Source organism: Erythrolamprus reginae, chromosome 2, assembly GCF_031021105.1.
Source record: "Erythrolamprus reginae isolate rEryReg1 chromosome 2, rEryReg1.hap1, whole genome shotgun sequence".
NCBI lineage: Eukaryota > Metazoa > Chordata > Lepidosauria > Squamata > Dipsadidae > Erythrolamprus > Erythrolamprus reginae.
The window spans coordinates 291,907,809-291,927,928 of record NC_091951.1 but is presented as its reverse complement, the minus strand read 5'-3'; the positions used below and the strand labels follow the sequence as shown (position 1 = coordinate 291,927,928).

Here is a 20,120-nt window from a genome sequence, read left to right as displayed (position 1 = left end):
TTTGTGTGTATTTATGTATATACACTGCTCAAAAAAGTAAAGGGAACACTCAAAGAACACATCCTAGAACTGGATGAATGAAATATTCTCATTGAATACTTTGTTCTGTACAAAGTTGAATGTGCTAACAACATGTGAAATTGATTGTCAATCAGTGTTGCTTCCTAAGTGGACAGTTTGATTTCACAGAAGTTTGATTTACTTGGAATTAAATATTGTGTTGTTTAAGTGTTCCCTTTATATTTTTGAGCAGTACATTATATGTGCATGATATTGCATTTTTGTTTATTTACATTGTGTTCTATTATAAGGTCCCTATAATTTTCACTATATTGAATCAATATTTAAATCCATCAATAAGTAGCCAAGATTATTTGGGGTATGTTTGTGTGTACACAAACACAGACACACAGACAAATACAGTGTTCCTTCGCTTTTCGCGGGGGATGCATTCCGAGTCCGCCCGCGAAAGTCGAATTTCCACGAAGTAGAGATGCGGAAGTAAATACACTATTTTTGGCTATGAACAGTATCACACACCTTCCATTAACACTTTAAACCCCTAAATTGCAATTTTCCATTCCCTTAGCAACCATTTAGATTATTACTCACCATGTTTATTTATTAATGTTTATTAAAAAAATATTTATTAAAAGCAGACAAAAGTTTGGCGATGACATATGATGTCATCAGGTGGGAAAAAAGCCCGCGAAGTATTTTTTTAATTAATATTTTTGAAAAACCATGGTATAGACTTTTCGCGAAGTTCGAACCCGCGAAAATTGAGGGAACACTGTACACACATTTCTGTCCTCACTTTGGTCTCTGTCATAAATTATTTTTTATTTAATGAATTAGTTGGGATAAAGCAAGTGAAGAGATGATACCATTGATGGATAGAAAAAAATGTCTGTGAGGAACAGAGTTTAGGATGAAAAATAATCCTTATACTCCCCACCCCCCCAAAAAATGAAAAAGAAATGAGAAGAATGCCAAAATGGAGAAATAGCAATTGGGGGGAAAGCTTCCCCAGGACTGTGTATAAATAAATCTTAATTGTAATTTTGAAGGAGATGATAAAGACAGCACTTCAAATGAAAAAAAGAAGATACCATCCCAAGTAAATGCTGACTTTCAAAATTGCAGTATTTTAGGAAGTAGAACATTGAAACATTATAATTTTGGCTTCTTTGGTTGCCCTACTGGATAATGTTATGATCTAGCTTTTTCCTTTTGCATAATTTAGTTTTTCTAAAGTTGATAGCCAAATTACTTCCTGCAGTAGCTAGCAAAGATCATTTTGAAGAACTACCATTTTTAACATTACCACAAAATTACTATCTTGTTCATTGATGGTTGCATTTTAAAGAGAAGACATTAAATTATGATTCTTATAATTGAAATAGTTGTTTTAGTGATTTGGTCTAAGAAGCTCAGATCATAATTTCCAGTTTAGAGTTTAGTCTGATGTCATTACATCATTTTCTCCTGGTGACTTTTTAAATGCTAAGTAAAATCCTTAATGCATGTTTGCAGTATTTATGAAGTATGATCCTGTATGTAGCTCCCACAGAGTTTGGTGGACTTTACTCCTAAGACTAAATTGAAAGTTCAATATATAATTTATTTTTCATATTTAAAACTATGAGCAGATACTTCCTTCTGTTTTTAAAAGAAAGGGTAAAGGTTTCTCCTGGCCAGTTGTGTCTGTTTGTAGGAGTCAGTGCTAATTTCTGTTTCTTAGCTGAAGAAGCCAGTGTTGTCAGAAGATATTTCCATAGTTTTTGGCCAACATGAATATATGTTGAAGTGTTACCTTCCCACCAAACTGCTTTCAAACTGCTAGGTCAGTAATGGCGAACCTTTTTTTCCTCAGGTGCCAAAAAAGTGTGCACACTCACTATCACGCATACGTGAGTGCCCACACCCATAATTCAATGCCTGGGGAGGGTGAAAACAGCTTTCCTTGCCCCCCAGTGGCCTTCTGGAGGCTGGAAACAGACTGTTTTCCAACTTCTGGTGGGCCCAGTAGGCTCATATTTCACCTTCCCCAGGCTCTAAAGACTTCCCTAGAACCAGGGGAGAGTAAAAATGCCGTCCCCCATCCCTCCTAATGCTCTCTGGGAGCCAAAAAATGCCCTCCCAAGAGCCTCTGTGTGAACCAAAAATCAGCTGGCCAGCACACATATGCACGTTGGAGCTGAGTTAGGGCAACCGCTCGCATACCAGCAGATATGGCTCCGCTTGGCACCTGTGCCATAGGTTCGCCAACACTGTGCTAGGTGATCAGGAGCTAGGTCAAGTAATGGAATTCAACCCATTTTGCATCATTTGCGTCTTAAGCCCGGGATGTCAGCTTTCCAACTGACAAGTTCGGTGTCTTTAACAGCTGAACCATTGTGCTCCCAACCTCCTGAGTCATTGCATCCTTAAGCTGGTTGTTGTTATTTTACTATTATTCATTGGTTTGCCTCCTTATAAAGTTAAAATTTGCATCGGTATACTACTTTTGGAGTGGAGCCTCCATCATGCCACTCCTAGACTTACTGTAGTTATTGACCTGAACAAAGTTGCAAAGCTCTACCAACACCACTTCCTATTAAGAGATTGTTAATTAGGAGGTTTAGAGGGACACAAGAATATCCATGAAATCATCATCTTTTCAATTTTTGCTGGTAAAGAGGTCTGAATAAAAGTTGTAAAATGTGGTCAGATGAACATGATTCCTATTCTCGGTTAGATTTCTTAGATGGATAACAATAACTGCATTTAATATATGCATTGCATACAAACATCTCAAAATAGTTTGATTTTGAAATAATCATTTCAGATGTTTCAAGATCAGGACATGATTTGGAAACTTCTCAAGATTGGAAACATTTTATAGCTGTATGTTGTAATTTTATGGAATTGCCGGAGAATTCCGAGATTCTGTGAATGTTGGACATTACTTCCAAGTGGGTCATTGGTTTATTTTTAAATTTGCTAGCCTGCTGATATAGTACTGGAGATGGATCATGTCTATAGGGCTGCAGAATGGCAAGCTGAGCAAAATGGCAGGCATTAAAAAAACCATTCAGAATCTAGTCTTTTGCTGCTTTTGGAAAAGATTTGGAAAACTGGTGTGATTCACTGGCTGTAACTAGATTCTTATTGCTGTTGGGTTTTAATAAGTATATCTTGCTGCAGTAAGTACTTGTTTTTTTAAAAAAGTTAGTTTTTTATTGCAATGCATTAACATTAAAAGTATAGCAGAGTTTTAAAAACTGAAAATGGTGTTGATATAGTTGATTTTTCCCTATTTATCAATTCATTACCATACAAAAAAGTGACATTTTAACCTAAGTAGTATGTGAACAACTTGAAAGGTATATTTAATATTGAGCATATTGAGAAATATTATTGCAATGTATCATATCACAAGTTTGACAAAGTAGAATATATTGCCTCATTCTTTATTATTATCTACCTTTAATTAGTGGGAAAGGTTGTCTTTTACAGGACAGATAAAAAATTATTTCCAAAAGCTATTCTTCAGTATCTAGAATAATGCCACTTTTCTAATTTTTCAACATTACTCTTTTTACCATTCCTCATGCATGATAGTCATAATTCTTAATAAACGAGTTCCAAAGATTTGGTACATACCGTAATTTAATACTACATAGACATATTTAACATTTAAAGGTGATCACAGATAAAGGTTTCCCCTGTGTAATTGTGTCCGATGCTATGGGGTGATGCTCCTTTTCCTAGCTAAGGGGGCTACCATTGCATGAAGTCGCTTCCATTGTCATTTGGCCAACATAACTCTACACTGAGGCACAGGGAATGCTGTTTTCTTGCCACTGAAGTGGTACCTATTTAACATTGTTTTTCCACACTTTCAAACTGTTAGCTTGGCAGAAGCTAGAACAAGGATAGGAGGTCACCTTATCACATGGTGTTTGGGTCTTGAATTACTAACCTTCTGGTTGATAAGCCAGCATTTAACCGCGAGCTTACCATGCCCCTCCCATATGTCTGCTTAAATGCATTAAAATACAATTCCCAAAAAAATGACAAATGATCAAAGAACCGTATTGTATGGGTCAATATCACATTTTACACTTCTAACAGAAAGCATTGATGTCCTTCCTTTTGAATTTGTTATTTATTGAGTTCAATAAACTCATATTAAACATTTTGATTAATCAACTTTAATCACAAATCTGTTCATACTATTTTAATATTTTGAAGAGTTGGAGCCATTGATAGAACATTATTGGAGATTCCAATTCTTTAGTCATATTTAAATCACTCCAAAATGTTCACTTAAAAAAAACACCTCCTGCCCTTTTGATGGAAATGGAGTTTATTTTGTCATAGATTCATTTCAGTATAAAAGCTTCCTGGCCCTTTGAAGTGGTAAAAGTGTCTGACTCATATTGAGCCATTCAAAAATGCTTGTTGAAAATGCTACATACAGTGTTGTGAACTAAAAACTCAAATTTAACTTGAAATCAGGAAAAAGTCCTTAAAATAAACACTAAATAATAATTGGTATAAAGGGATAATCCCAGCTTCCACCCCTTCTAGTCAATAAAAGATTTTACCCTTTATAATAAAACTGGATTTTCCCCCATTAAATATTAAATTAAATATTAAATATTATTATTATCACAACTGTTTTGTACCACAATATGATCCAAAGATTTCTGACAGCTGGCATTCTTAGAAATAAAATGCCTTTTACCTGTATATTTATTTATTGGATTTGTATGCCGCCTCTCTCCATATATGTTGTTCCAAGCACTTGTTCTGACCCCAAGGCAAATAAATAAAATGTTTTAATATTTAGCAACACAATTTAATGCAGTCATAGAAAAAGTACAGGAAGAAACTTTACGCAGATTGACAGGAAGATGTTATGGATGATCCTAGTTGGTCTCCTCCATATTGATTTAATAATGGTCCTCTACTGCCTCAAAAATTCCATGGAAGAGATAGCTGACATTGCAAGTCAAATGGCATGCTTCTAGAATATTTAAGAGCAGCTGTAGATGGAGAACTGTAACACAGAAGACAACCTGGGTTTACTCAGGTTTACTCAGTAACCTTTATGCCTACTTCTAGTTATGTGCCATAAGATATGTTAAATAAACTTTATGGAATACTGTTAGTCTGGGAAAGAATATTTTTGTTTGCAAAGCTGTAAAAACAACTATTAGAATTTTGTAAAACCTTTTCAGATAAAATTCATAATTATCACAGAATTAGCTTTCCCGTAAAAACAATCCTGTCGAGAGCTGAATGTAAAAATATAGATGGAGATATTATAGAAAGGTAGTCAAACGCAGTGGGCCCCCAGTTTGGTGGCCTGGCTTGGGGGAAGAGAGGAACCTTGATGTTTAAGGTGGACTAGTACACATGTGCATGCACACAAAGCTCCACTTACATGAGAGAAGAGAAGCCTTTGGGGTGTGGTTTTGTGCGTATGCATTGGTTTTTATATATTTTATTATTAGATTTGTTCCATTGTTATACTGTTTTTATTATTGTTGTGAGCCGCCCCAAGTCTTCGGAGAGGGGCGGCATACAAATCTAATAAATTGAATTGAATTGGCCCTCCTCTCATGCAGCCCAATTCTGAATAGTCCACAGCCTGGGGATTAGGGACCCCTAGTCAAAAGAACTAGCAGAAGACACTGTCTATTTTGCTCCAAAATCTCCTGGTGGACTTAATGAAGCACCATGGATCAACACCAGCAGATGCCATGTCTCCCCAAATCAACACAAACTGTGGAAACTTTACACTAGATTTCGAGCATCTTGCTGTGTGTGCTTCTCCATTCCTCCTCCATACTCTGGGTCCTTGGTTTGCAAATGAGATGCAAATATTTCCACCGTCTGTGTGGATTTGGGGAGCCATGTCATTTGCTAGTGTAGGTCCACTGCTTCATTAAGTCCAGGATTAATGCAGCTGTCTACCCGGGAGCACTTCATACTTCCTTCCACAGCCGAGCTTTATAGGGATGCTGACTTCAATTTTCCAGCAGGACCTGGCAACTGACCATATTGCCAAAAGCACAAAAACCTGGTTCAATGACTGTAGGATTACTGTGCTTGATTGGCCAGCAAACTCGCCTGACCTGAATCCCATAGAGAATCTATGGGGCACTGCTAAGAGAAAGATGAGAGACATGAGATAGAACAATGCAGAAGAGCTAAAGCATCCTGGTCTTCCATAACACCTTAGCAGTGCCACAGGCTGATAGCGTCCACGCCATGCCACATTGAGGCAGTAATTGCTGCAAAAGAGGCCCAAATGAAGTACTGTGTACATATGCTTATACTTTTCAGAGGTCCGATATTTTTCTATGTACAATCCTTGTTTTATTGATTGCATGTACTGTAATATTCTAATTTTCTGAGATGGTAGATTTGGGGTTTTCATGAGCTGTACCCATTAATAATAACAATCATGACAAATCACGGCTTGAACTAACTTGCATTGCATGAAATGAGTCTCATATATTACATTTCATCTTTTAAGTTGTATTACTGAAATAAATGAACTTTTTGCATGACATTCTGATTTTTTGAGTTTCATCTGTACTTTATAAAAAAGCACAGTAATGTGTTTATTTTTACTAGTTGCACTAAACTAGGCAGGCTCTATTCTTGAATCCTGTTTCACCTGGGCCAATTTTATTCTCTGGCTATTATCATTCTACAAGAAAGGACCTCAGATTTTTTTGAGTGTAATACCGGTCTGTATTTTATTTGCAATGATTTGCATTATTTGAATTTCTGAGGGTTGTTAGTTTGAAAAGTTAGGATATAAGTAATTGAAACAAATAATTATATTTTGGGGGCTTTGGGTGGTTTTTTCTTTTGCTTTAATAATTTTTTACTTGGGGTTTTTTTTTTTTTTTTTGCTATACTTATCCTTAACTAATTACAGTGATCTCTCGGTTAGCGCGGGGGTTACGTTCCAAGACCTCCCGCGCTAACCGATTTCCGCGTTATACTGGATGCGGAAGTAAAAACCACCATCTGCGCATGTGCGCCATTTTTTTCATGGTCGCACATGCGCAGATGGTGGAGTTTGCGTGTGGGCGGCGGGGAAGACCAAGGGAAGGTTCCTTCAGCCGCCCAACAGCTGATCTGCTCCGCAGCGCGGAAGCAGCGAGGAGCCAAAGATGGGATAAAGGCAAAGGGGAAACCCCATCTTCGGCTCCTCGCTGCTGCCGCGCTGCGGAGCGGATCAGGTGTTGGGCGGCTGAAGGAACCTTCCCTTGGTCTTCCCGCCGCCCAGGCAAAGGGGAAACCCCAAGATCGCTTGCCGCTTGCCGCTTGCCGTATTGCAGCTTGGAGCCTTGCTTCGCCTCCTTCGCTGCAAAACGGCAAGCGGCAAGCGATCTTGGGGTTTCCCCTTTGCCTGGGCAGCGCTGGGCCCATGTGGAGCCGCTCATCTAGGGGGGCGTGGACCGGCAAGGTGCTCTCTCTCTTTCTCTCCCTGTTACCGGTGTGGTATAAGAGAGAGAAAGAAAGAGAAAGGAGGGCGACTTGCCAGTCCACGCCCCCCTGGATGAGCGGCCCCGCATGGCCCCAGCGCCGGACTCCGCCATTGCCTCCGCCTCTGCAGCTGAGAGGCCACGTCCACCCCCTCCTCGGTGTCCCCGGCACCCAGCGTCCCCACGCCACCTCCACCTCCCGGTAATGCGCCCGACCTCTGCCTCTCTCTTTCTCTCTCATATACCACGCCGGCAACAGGGAGAGAAAGAGAGAGAGAACTAGCGTGGACTTATTTTTTAATATTTTATTTTTTTAATTAATATTTTTTGAAAAACCGCGTTGCAGCGTTTCGCGCTAATCGAGACCGTGCTAATCGAGGGATCACTGTACTCTATTGACTGCTCCCCCTGAACAGAAAATACAAAAAACATTAATGTTTGTGTTGCTTGTTTCTTGCACTGAAACTGCTCACAGAAATGCATGGAAGAAATAACTAGTTCTGTTATATTTTCTAGGAAATAAAACTTGATCAGGTTACCAAATCAGCACTTGGAAAAGAAATTGATTTTGAGATTATCAGTAAAAAGGTATGATGCTTTCAATTTTTCTTAAAAGTATTTAGTTTGGAAAGTCTCTTTCTACCCTTAATATATTAACACAAGCAGAAATGTTTACCTCCCTCTTAAATAAGTGGTGAAGCATCAATGCATCATATGGAACATTTTCAGGGGCATGTAGTGTCACAATGGTATGCATTGTTGGGTGATCAAAATCATGGCAAGTTTTGATATGATATCTGTCACAGGATTTCTAATCATAATTAAGAGTCTCTTACATTTTTCAGAACTCTGCAAAATATAAAAAGGGATAATTAGGTGTTTAAGAGTAGTTCTTTATATAATAGTTGACAAAGGGGTTGTCAATGCTTCCAGCTTTTGACGATCACGGGGAAAACTAGGCCCTATAGAATTGGGAATAATAAGTTTAATGAATATCAATATTTTTTAAAACTTTCCCAACTTTACTTTTATTTTACATGTTGTATCCTGATAAATGGGAAAAATTAATTAATTGTCTTGAACTTAAATTAAAAGCACAGAAAACATTTGAATACAGGTACAGCAACCACAGTTGGGATTAGTAACTTTTGCTAAGTCCTGCAGTCACTAAGCAAAAAATCACATGATTCCAACAAGTTTATGTCACTTCCCATTTACTCATTAAACAAAACATGGGACTGCAACTTGTGATTATACTTCTGTGTTCTTCATTAACTTTGTTTGTTGCAAAGTATCTTTGTTGGGAAGTATCAAATAGGGATCACATGACCTCAAAATGCTTATGACAAGATGCGTTCACAAATGTGAAAATTGGTCACAACGTTTTAGTTTTCACTATCATAATTTTGAATGGTTGGCAAATGAGACAATTAGTAAAGGTGGACTATAAGGTTTTTTATTGTTCTGAAATAATCTATTGTAAAGAGTGGGAACAACAATTATGTTTCATTATGTTTGTGTCATCAGCGCACGACTCAGTGTTTGATCAGAGATCTTGATATTCCCAAATTTCTGTTTATTTCATCTTTCTTTTCTTCCTTCTTTTTTTCTTTAGTCAAACAGAAACAAAGCCAGTTACATGTAGTGAGTGAGTCTAAAAGATAAGTAAGGATGGCTGTAGCACTATGTATCAGCCAATGGTATAAGCCCTAGTTCCAGCAAAGCAACAGTATATATTCCATTGAACAAAATATGGGAGCTTGGATATATTGTATAGTTTTTATTTATAATAACAACATTGATAGTAACAAACAAGTTTTGTTACTAATATAAAATTGAAGAAGTTGCATGATTGTTTTTGAACATATCTGTAAGGTCTTGATATCAAAACTCCAGATTCAGTCAATATATTTATACTTTGATTTTTCTTCATATGTAAATATTTCACCTTTAATTATCCAAGCAGAATGGAAAGTATAAATTATTTTTAACTCTTGACAGTGGTTTGGGAATACATTTAGCAATAAAAAGAGAACATTAGTTGTGCAGATTTTTATATTGAACATCTACCAAGACTGTATTTGGTCACTTTTCCACCATAAAGATTACAGTAGGGTTGCTGTAAAATTAAGAATTTTCCTACCAAATCTAAAGGTAATCTTGTCCTTAGAGATTGATTGATTGATTGATTGATTGATTGATTGATTGATTGATTGTGGCAGTTATTTAGGACCCATATTAAACATCTTGCTTTCATACCTGTATATAGGCTGATAGGTATTTATATTAAATTATGAGATTCAATCAGGACATTTGTTTAAAAACAAAATGTGTCACAGTACATTCAATCTTAATGCATTTTTTCAATGAGCATTAAAGCTAACTGTTTGTCAAGTGATTTCAGAAATGTAGGAATGCAGTTTCACAAACCAGTACTGTTTTGATGGATTAAGACTCTTAACTTTGAAAATGTTATTTTGTTATTTTTCAAATGCTTTGAAAAATGTTGGCATTTCTTAATGCATTAATAACCAAACACATGATTACTTAAATAAACTCTTTACATTCTTCTATTTAAAAGAATGTATGTGTAGTCCCGAGGCCATTAAATGAATAAATAAATAAATAGTGAAGTCTTTGTGGCTTACCAACTCTTACTGAATTCATGTAACCTTTGATATTGTACATATTATATGAACGTGGAATTCTATTACAGGTGTGAGATTTGCTCTTTACTTATATTTTTGCATCTAAAATGCTTGCAGTATAAAGGTAGAGATTTCAGTAGGGCACTTGGTTTTGTTTTGTTTTTTTGCTGGTGCTTTCAATTCTGCATATTTTTAGGGAAGTATCATTGCTTAGTTATCTTAGTGTTTTTCAAACTTGTCAACTTTAAGATATGTGGACTTACACTCCCAGCCAGCTCCCAATGCTACTCAGAGTTCCTTGGATGCCAGAGTAATAATATCTAAATATTCTTTTTTCCTCAACTACAACTGGAAAGGGTGCAAAAAAGGGCAACAAGAATGATCAAGGAAATGGAGGACCTCCGTTATGAAACCAGGTTGCAACGCCTTGGTCTTTTCAGCCTTGAAAGATGGCGTTTAAGAGGTGACTTGATCGAAGTTTATAAAATCATGCATGGGATAGAAAAGGTGGATAGAGAAAAAAAATTCTCTATCACACAATACTAGGGCGAGGGGGCACTACCTAAAGCTCATAGGTAAGAAAGTGAGGACAGATAAAGGGAAATATTTATTCACCCAGAAGGTCATTGGTTTATGGAATTCACTTCCAGAAGAGGTCATAACAGCTGTCAGCCTGGATAGCTTCAAGGCAGGATTAGACAGATTCATGGATGCTAAGTGTATTGGTGGTTATTGAAACGGATGTCCAAGTGCTGCCTCTATGTTGGTTGCGGCAAGCAGGATTCCCTTGAGTACCATTTGTTGGAGGTCAAGGGAAAGGGAGGGTTTTGCCTTCTCTTTCTGCTAAAGTTCCCCATGTACAATTGGTGAGCCACTGTGTGACACAGAATGCTGAACTCGATGGGCTTTGACCCAATTCAGCATGGCTCTTCTTATGTTCTTATGCTGTTATGTTCTAACAAGATTAGTATTTTAGAGATATGTATTAACAGATTTAAACTAGCTCTTTGATCTTGGCTGAAATGGAAACAACTGTGGATGTATAAAACCACAGTTTCCTGATAAATTTCCATGGCAAACAGATGTGAACTTTAAACAGAAATAGCTGTGATTACTTTGGGAACATTGGTGATGAGAGAACGTTACATGGAAGTGTAAAATTTGCCTGCTATGACTAATTCTGTTCCAGTAAGGTACATGAATAAATCTTCTGATCCTCAGTAAATGTGTATATTTGAACTGTGCTCTTAAATATTTTCAGAGCAGTAGAATTATTTTTGCCTAATTAGTATCTCCCCTCATGCCAAAGAATATATCTTTTAGCAAAACTAGTTGAAGAAAAAGTTAGTTATAAATATTCCTGTCTTAGATTACTATTTAAATGGAAGAATACTTAATTTTAGTATTTTGTTTACTTACAGTCTTAGGTTATACTATGATCATAAGCTCATATTCCCTGTGTCAATTCTGTTGATGAACATCTCATCTGCATAAACCTTTTAATGAAGCTGCATGAATATTTCCCTTGACATAACCTGCAGGATGTCCACGTCAACTTGCCCAAGTAGGAGAAATTTCCCCATTTTATATATCCTGCTCGGGCACTATGGACAGCTGGTGGTGGCCTTGAAGAAACTCTGCAGAGACAGTTACAAGAATATGTTTTAAACCAAGAAAATGAAGGCATTAGAAAGAAAATCAGATTGATTGCACCTTAATTCCCTGGCCATAAAAGAGGAGAGAGAAGGGAAAACATAATTAGCCTTTGAAGATTCTGTTACTGCAGCCTATAAGAATAATCGGAGACCCAAGAGCTATATTAGACAATGCTTAGCTTGTGAGCAATTATTATTCTTTGGTGCATGCATAGGGTTAGAAAATATTTCTTTAACACCAGACATGGACAAAATCCATGCAGCACAAAATCTTTGTGACCCCTAGTAAGAATAGCTAATATAAAGAAATTATTTCAAGGAGCTTTTCTCTGTTGTGGCAATATTGTTGAGCAGATGTCAGGGTTCTTTTCAGTTGAGTTTCAGGCAGGGACATAGAACAAAAACACTTCACATTTGTATTTGACTTCTGGACAGTGCCAGGATAAAGATAGTGGCTCAGTGGCTTAATGATGCTGGAGATAGTGTTTTTTCCAGTAGTTTTGAGTCCTAGCACTGCATGGTGATGTGAGCTCCTGTCGTTCTTCTCAGCTTCTGCCTGCCTAGCAGTTAGGAAGCATGTTATATGTGAGTAGATAAATAACTACCATGTCGGTGGGGAGACGAGCTGGTGTTTCATGTGGATAGTTAGAATCTTGTTGGTGCTGGTTGCAAAGCCCATTTGTGAGGTAGTTTCAGTGGAGGGAAAGAGATCAGATAATACTTCAGGAAAGCCATTCATCTTACTGGTGCAGAGCTAGCTCACCCCATGTAGTGCACCTTGGAAAGCATTCAAGTATGATGAGCCAAATAGGATTAGCAGTCTTTGGCAGCCAAAACTACTATTTTGCATTAGTATTGTCATCACCTGGCTGATGTAATACCGCCATATACTAAATAACTAAAACCAGTGGGTTTTTTATACCATAGATAATGTTTTCTTTCTGAATTGATTCTGGAGATTAAGAGTGGGAGGCATGATGGTGTAACAATTCTCCTTCCTCCCTAACTAGTTGTATTCAGTGCTGGTTGGGGTGTAAACTGCCAGTGCTTTTGTCACTAATGAAGACACTAGGGTAGTCAGGAATCATATGTATACTAATGATACCCAGCTGTATGTCTCACATTTGGGTCAGTCATTGAAATACAAACACATAGAAGTTGTTCAGATCTGGATGGAGAGGATCAGGCTGCCTACTCCTGATTGTTCTGGTACTAAGAATTCTGTATTTAGTTCTGAATGTAAATGCGCTTTTCTGGATAGAACTGATGCTCAGTTTGTGGCTCTTCTGGACTTAGAACTCATGCTTAATGAAGGAATGGTAGAAATTTAATTCTCTGGTTGAGATTCTAAATATTCTGGGTTCTCCAATGATGCAACATTGATTTCATTTATCAAATATGGAGCATAACCCATTTCCTGTAATTCGCTTTGGAAAAACTACAACATCCTTTCAAAGAATTGCAATTTAGACTGGCTAAATTCTAAGGTGTGGAAAAGAAAAATCATATAAAATCAAGGACTGTTCAATTCAGTTCAATTTATTTAATCAATAAAATGTCAAGCAGTAAATTCTTAGGTGTTTAAACTTACATGTATTAAATGACAATGTAGCTTGAATGCTTTGGGGAAAATTAAGGTGTTTTAACAAAGGCAAAATGCACATTATTTCTCTCTTTTGATACCAGACATTCCACCACAAAAATCTCTAAGAGAATCTGAGACTCCAAGGAGCAAATACCAGCTTTTGGTTGAATTGATATTCTACCAATTTGAATAACATATAGGCAGTTCTTAAGCAAAGTGACAGCTCTAATTTGGGATTGAAAAATTCATTAATATAATGTTGATCTTTGCAATACGACCCTTGTTTCAAGGAGTATTCTTGCAGAATACCTCTTTGTGTACTTTTCTGTTTTGTTTCTGTGTTCTAATTTAACATATATTTTGGGGGGGAGTATACATTTTTTATTTTTCTCCACCATAAAATAAAACAATACATAATTACAAACACCATAACAATGCTTATAATAAAATATATGTAAAACTTTTCTTGTTCTTATTATCATTCAGTGGACGCTCTTATGTCTTTTTCCCCATCTTAAAAAATTCTGTAAAGTTTATACAATGTTATCAATTATTAAACCTCTAAATAAAAAACCTTTTTCTCCACCTTACTGTAAAATCTTACATTACATTAATGTGAACATTAACAAAATATCTTTTATCTGAATCTTAATACAGTACTGTATAACTAATAGAGATTCTATATATATCTGAAATAGAGAAAACTTCTCATAATACATCACTCTATAAAATGAAATTCTATGTTTAAACTAAGAACAATAACTACGTTTTGTGTTATATCATTATATGGTGCTACCACCATTTCTTACCTTTGCTATCTGGCTTCCAATATTTAAGTCTAATTCTCTTATTTCAGTTTTTCCTATTTTTTAATTTTCCTAATACTGTATAGCCCAATTCTACAGCAAGAGAAAGAGCAATTGCTAGATTGGCATCTCATCCATCACTGAAGACCAAAATTACTAATATTAAAGGTAGGCAGAATTCACTCCAACTTATATGTGTACAAGATTGTTTTCTAAATTTGCAGGTCTCTTACAGCAATTTTTCCTACATGTTGTTAACCTCCGAAGAACTTGCCATGCAAGTTTAAATATTTTTTCATTCTGTTCACTTGTAGGAAAGGGGAAGAACTCCAGAATCACCTTGAAATATAATCGATGCTCCAACTTCAAATAATCCAAATAGTTGCAGTGTTTTTGTGTACAAATAATGCTGCCCTAAGTCATGCCTAATGTTGCAAGTATATCTTCTAGTAGGAGATTGATAAGCAACAAAACTTTTAATTAATATTCTTACTCTTCCTTGTGAAATTAAAAACTAATGAAAAGAACCAAGGATTCTAACATTCCTAGTAATGCTGTGAAAGTAACACAATTAGTACACAAAAGTCATGTAGTTCGTTAAATAAAGATTTTGGAGAGCTGTAAACTACTTAAACTTGTAGGGTTGTTTTATAACTTATTTACCATTTCTGTATTATATACAAGTTGTTGCTATTTACCTTTTTAATCAAGCCCGAGTTTCTTTTTCTTAGCTGCAGTGGAAGACTTTAAAAATGCAAGACAGAAGCCAGCTACAGCTATTTCTTCAACGGAACAACAACTGGAAGAGCAGCTTGATAAAGATCCTGGGGAGACCCAGCATTCTGTTAGTAGTAAAATACTTCAACAAGCTGAATCTCAAGATAAAACAAAGGCAATCAAAAAAACACAAATTGATAGGCAGGAAAAACGTATGTTTGAGAGTGGAATAGAGAAAATGGCAGATAATATGAATAAATGTGCCTCATACTCTTCTGCTGTGCCTGACACAGAAAATGACAAATTAATTCATCAGGATCAAATTGGAAACTCTGACTATTCCCAAGAAAAAGTACGTTTGAATGAGGTTGTAAACAAGACAGAAGGTAACTCTGATGACGATGTGGACAAAAGTAAGGAGAGTGGAAAGCAGGAATGTTTTGATGACAGTACAGAAGAGAGGTTCTATAATCAGTCTTCCAGCAGTGATGAAAGTAACAATGATGATTTCTTCATTGGCAAAGTAAAGAAAATGAAAAAAAGGAAAGTGGCTAATGCTTCACTCCCTACAAAACAAAAATGTAAAACTATGCCACAAAAAAATCCCAAGGATCCACAGTGTGACATGGTATTAGACCCAAAGTCAAAAGACGGCAACCAGAGTTCAAAAGCAGTGAAGCCAGAATCTGTGTTTTGCCATTCATTGTCCAATACCGAAGAAGTTATATATGCGAGAAGGTAGGAACAATTTTTTTGCACTGAAAATCTGATCAGTGATTTCTTGAAACTCTTCAAAAACGTTCAAACAGTGGTGTAAAAACAACTTAGATTTTTCTGATAATGAAATGGAAGAGAATACTACCCTCCTCAATCTTGAGAATCAAATGCAGGACCTAGAGGTTCTCCCATCTCTTCAACTTAGCATGTAGAAAAATCGAATTATGCCCTTGGGACAAAAGTAAAATTCCTTTATTTTCATTGGGACTGAGTTTGTGTACCCAGTCTCCAGAGAGGAAACAGAAGGAACATTATAGTGGGGAAGACAGGCCCAATAAACATAGCATTAAGGAACTACTATCAAAGAAACATGTCATTAAATGCATGCCTGTAATTTATATGCTGCATATTTCAAGGTAAAATAGCTCTGCCTGGGGTTGTGTTTTGGTGTTCTATGTTTTCCCCACATAATAAAATAAAACTGTAGGCCAGGCTATGTATTTCCCATACTATCTGCCTCACTTGATCCCTTCCTACCCTGTTTCTCAAAAAACAAGACATCCCCTGATAATAAGCCTAATCGGGCTTTTGAATGGATGGCAATAAGGCCAAGCGCTTCTTGCAGGGTATCCCCCCCCCAAAAAAGGCAAGGTCTTATTTTGGGGGAATCATGGTAGTTATTGAGTCAGTTTTCATATTGAATGTTATTCAGAGAAACTAAATCTTATCAGTATCCATTAATACATTAAGAACAATCTAGATTAATAATAGAAATTAAGTCATACTTGACTTAGCTTGGCTATGTAAATACACTTGTGTAAATAATTTATACATTTATGTATGTACATTAAATTCCTTTTTTAATTATTCACTAGCAGTGTGTTGTTCTTCGCTTGAAACTATTGTCTTTTTCACTGTTAACTTTTGTATTTTTTATTTTAGGAATATTAGAGGCCATTATATGAGAGAGATGAGAGAGATGAAAAGTAAGTGAGAATACTAAATACTCCGGAGAGGGGCGGCATACAAATCTAATAAACTATAACTATAAACTAACTAATATTCTTGGCATTTGTTTAGACTCGTGGACAATTAAATCTAGCTTTGCATTAATGTTTTTATCAATCATGGGTTTTGAATTATTGGTATGTTTAATAGTCTAAAAACTGGGATATGTTTAACAATATTAAAGTTGTTTCTACTTAATAAATATGACTGTGGTTTACCATCAGTTTCTAATACAGCATAATCTGTAGTATGTGGGAAGTTACTTATACTTTCAGTCAATCAATCCATTTTATTTGGCCATAAGAAATATTTCACAAGAAGAATCCTCCACTTCTCTGTGTGCAACCTTTTTCTGCCAGAATTGAAATATAGCTTAGAACTATATTGCCCTTGTTATGATATAAATGTAGTTCATAAAATCATTTACCACAATGTCCTACCTGTCAATGAATATTTCACCTTCAACACAATAATATACGAGCACACAATAGATTCAAACTCACTATAAACCACTCCAAACTCGATTGCAAAAAATACGACTTTAGCATTGGAGTGATCAATATCTGGAATGCACTATCTGACACTGATTTCTTCCCCAAACCCCAAAAGCCTTAACCTTAAAAACTGTCTACAGTGAACCTCACCCCACACCTAAGAGGTCTGTAAAGGGGTGTGCATAAGGGCACCATTGTGCCTGTCGCCCATCTTACTGTTTTATTGTCCTAATTTACCTGTACCTATTTTGCTTATGTTTATGTTTATACCAATACCTGCTGTCTTGTGCATTTTTTCACAAAATGAATGAAGGAACGAACAATTAGTGTAAAAAAAAGTTCTGAAATGTCTAAGAAGACTCAGAAAAAAATGTCATACTGTACAAATTATGTAACAGTACTCAGCCATAATCAAATCATATTTTTCTGACAATAACAATTATTTTCTGAAAAATAATCAGATTTTTCTGATAAAAGAAATCTGAACAGCCAAGATATTAAGTAAAGAATGGAGATGATAATATAATATTTGATGAGTGTCTGTGTAGGGAGGACAGTATAAGACCTATGGTGGCTGGAGAATTTTGAGAGTCGAAGTCCACAAGTCTTGAAATTAGGACATTTGAACACTACTGGTGTAAAATAATGTGTTTCATTGTTTCAATTTTTTTCTCCACCACATTAGCAATCTCTATTCAAAGGGGATCCTTCAGAATCTCCTTACAATATAAAGCTTGTTGGAAACAACCTTGAATTTCTCCAAGGATAAAACCCTTCTAAATTTTGGAATTGTTATGCAACTAAGGTTGAGTGCATAACTGATTGATTAAGTTACTTATAATTTTTTTTTTTGTTAATTTTTGGACAGCTATTAAAAGAACTCTCCCGCAAAAACGGATGACTAAAAGTTCGGCAGTGAGACATACTATTGGGAGGAACCCTCCTCAGCAATCCCTTCATCCATCATGGGAAGCAAGAAGAAGAATTCGAGAGCAAACATCTCAAATTACAGCATTCCAAGGGAAGAAAATTAAATTTGAAGATTAGATTTTTCTTTTTAAAGATAGCATCACAGTTTTGTTTTTTGTTTTGTTTTGTTTTATTGCAGTGTTGCATATTGACAATTCTGTAGTATGTCTGTAAAGTGATATAAGCTAAAAAAATTACTTTGAGCAAAAATAAATTTTCACTGCACAAGATTCCTGTTTTGACATTGGCACTTTTGTTAAAAATAGTTTTAGAAAATGTATTTTTTGTTTACCTTAGAGATCTTGTATAAAAAGATTAGTGGATTGATTCTGGTCTGTCACCACATGTAGAAATCTTCACAGAGAATATTCTGATGATCTGTAAGATATTTGTTAATCAAGAGAAGGAGGAAGCTCCAAATAGCTGAATTAGAAGTAAGAAGAAAATGAGTTTTTATTCAACCTTCATTATAGCATTTAAACGCTAATTCCAACTGCAAGGTTGATTTTGATTGCAAGGTTGCTGCAGCCATGAGACAAGTTTCGGGGCATAGATGGCCAGGCTGTGGGGGCCCTGAGGTAGAATGCTGTGGGGCACATGGGGTAGCTCAGCCTCCCCCACCCCACCTTGTAGCCACAGCATCGCAAGCAGCCAGACAAAATGGGTGGCCAGGCGGTTGCACAGGCTCCTAAGTATGGCTTCTTTTCGGGGGGGTAGGTCTTATATTACGCACATGTGTAAAAATATGCTAGGGCTTATTTTCAGCATAGTTTTTATTTTGGGAAAAATAGATATTAAGGAATACTTAATTATTACACAGCTATTAAAGGAGGAGGTAATCCTAAAGGTTAGATCACTGGTTTACATTATTTGAAATATATTTAGAAAGTATTCCTGTATTGTAACCTTTATTCTTTTATTTTCTTAAATTGGGCATTATTTATTCAGTTATCTATTATACTGTTTTCTTTTATATTAAGTAAAATATTCAATGTAAACCAGTTATCAGAATATATTTTATTATGTGAAACAAATTTGAAAATGCTGTATGCTATGTATAATTTGCAGATTATTAAAATGATGCACTTGTGCCATAAATTGGCACTAATGCTGTAGAATTGGGTCTGTCTTTATTTTGTACTAATGAGCCATTTGGCAACAGGGGGCATAATACAACAAGTTGTTTACACCACTGGAGAAGGCCATTGTGTGCCTTTGCTGGTGGAGATGGCTATAGAAGATTAGGGAGTAACACTAAGGAGTCTTGAGTAGCAGCAATAGGGCACTTTGGGGAGCTGAAGATTTTCACAGCCAACCACTATGGCTCCTAGAAGCTGAGGTGAGCTGGGCCTATATTGCTGGTTTGGTTTGTGCCTGCAAGGTAGTCTCCATTCAGAGCTGTAGCTATTTTACCACCATGGCCCTCTGAAACCAACTCCCCCCAGAGATTGCCCCCACTTTCCTTGCCTTTCGTAAGCTGCTTAAAACCCACCTCTGCTGCCAGGCATGGAGGAATTGAGATACTCTTTCCTCCTAGGCCTTTACAATTTTATGCATGGTATGTCTGTACGTCTGTTTGGTTTTATAAGGGTTTTTAACTATTTTATTATTGGATTATTATATGCTGTTTTATTGCTATTGTTAGCCGCCCCGAGTCTGTGGAGAGGCGCGGCAATAAAATAAAATCAACTCAAATTAATTAATTAAATAAATAATGAAGGGGAACATGGTTTTCTTTCTATTCCACATTCTGTATTCTACCCCAATTCCCAGCCTTAATTTGTAAAGGCCTAGGATTTTGGCTGCTGTTTCTACAGAATAATATTTGTGTATTGATCAAGAATTCTAGAATGGGTGGTAGAATACCTATGGTTGTCTGGAATACTCTGGTGGCTTTCAAAGATGCTTTTTCCACTGCATCCTGCCTCTCAAGTTGGGCTCTAGAAATCATTATGAGATAATTGACGTGTAGTTGCATCCAAAAAGTAGTCCCACAAAACACTGAAAAATGAGGTGGTCCTC

General features: G+C 36.3%; 1 protein-coding gene across 1 annotated transcript in view; it reads left to right on the top strand.

The window, feature by feature from the left end:
* Window positions 1-19,213, top strand: part of SRFBP1 (serum response factor binding protein 1) — a 52,751-nt gene extending 33,538 nt beyond the window's left edge. The window contains exons 4-8 of the mRNA XM_070742867.1: window positions 8,016-8,087; window positions 14,280-14,361; window positions 14,925-15,648; window positions 16,570-16,613; window positions 17,998-19,213. Coding sequence (XP_070598968.1) covers window positions 8,016-8,087; window positions 14,280-14,361; window positions 14,925-15,648; window positions 16,570-16,613; window positions 17,998-18,176 — 1,101 coding nt within the window. The 3' untranslated portion in view covers window positions 18,177-19,213. The remainder of the gene's footprint in view (window positions 1-8,015; window positions 8,088-14,279; window positions 14,362-14,924; window positions 15,649-16,569; window positions 16,614-17,997) is intronic.
* Window positions 19,214-20,120: the final 907 nt, after the last annotated feature.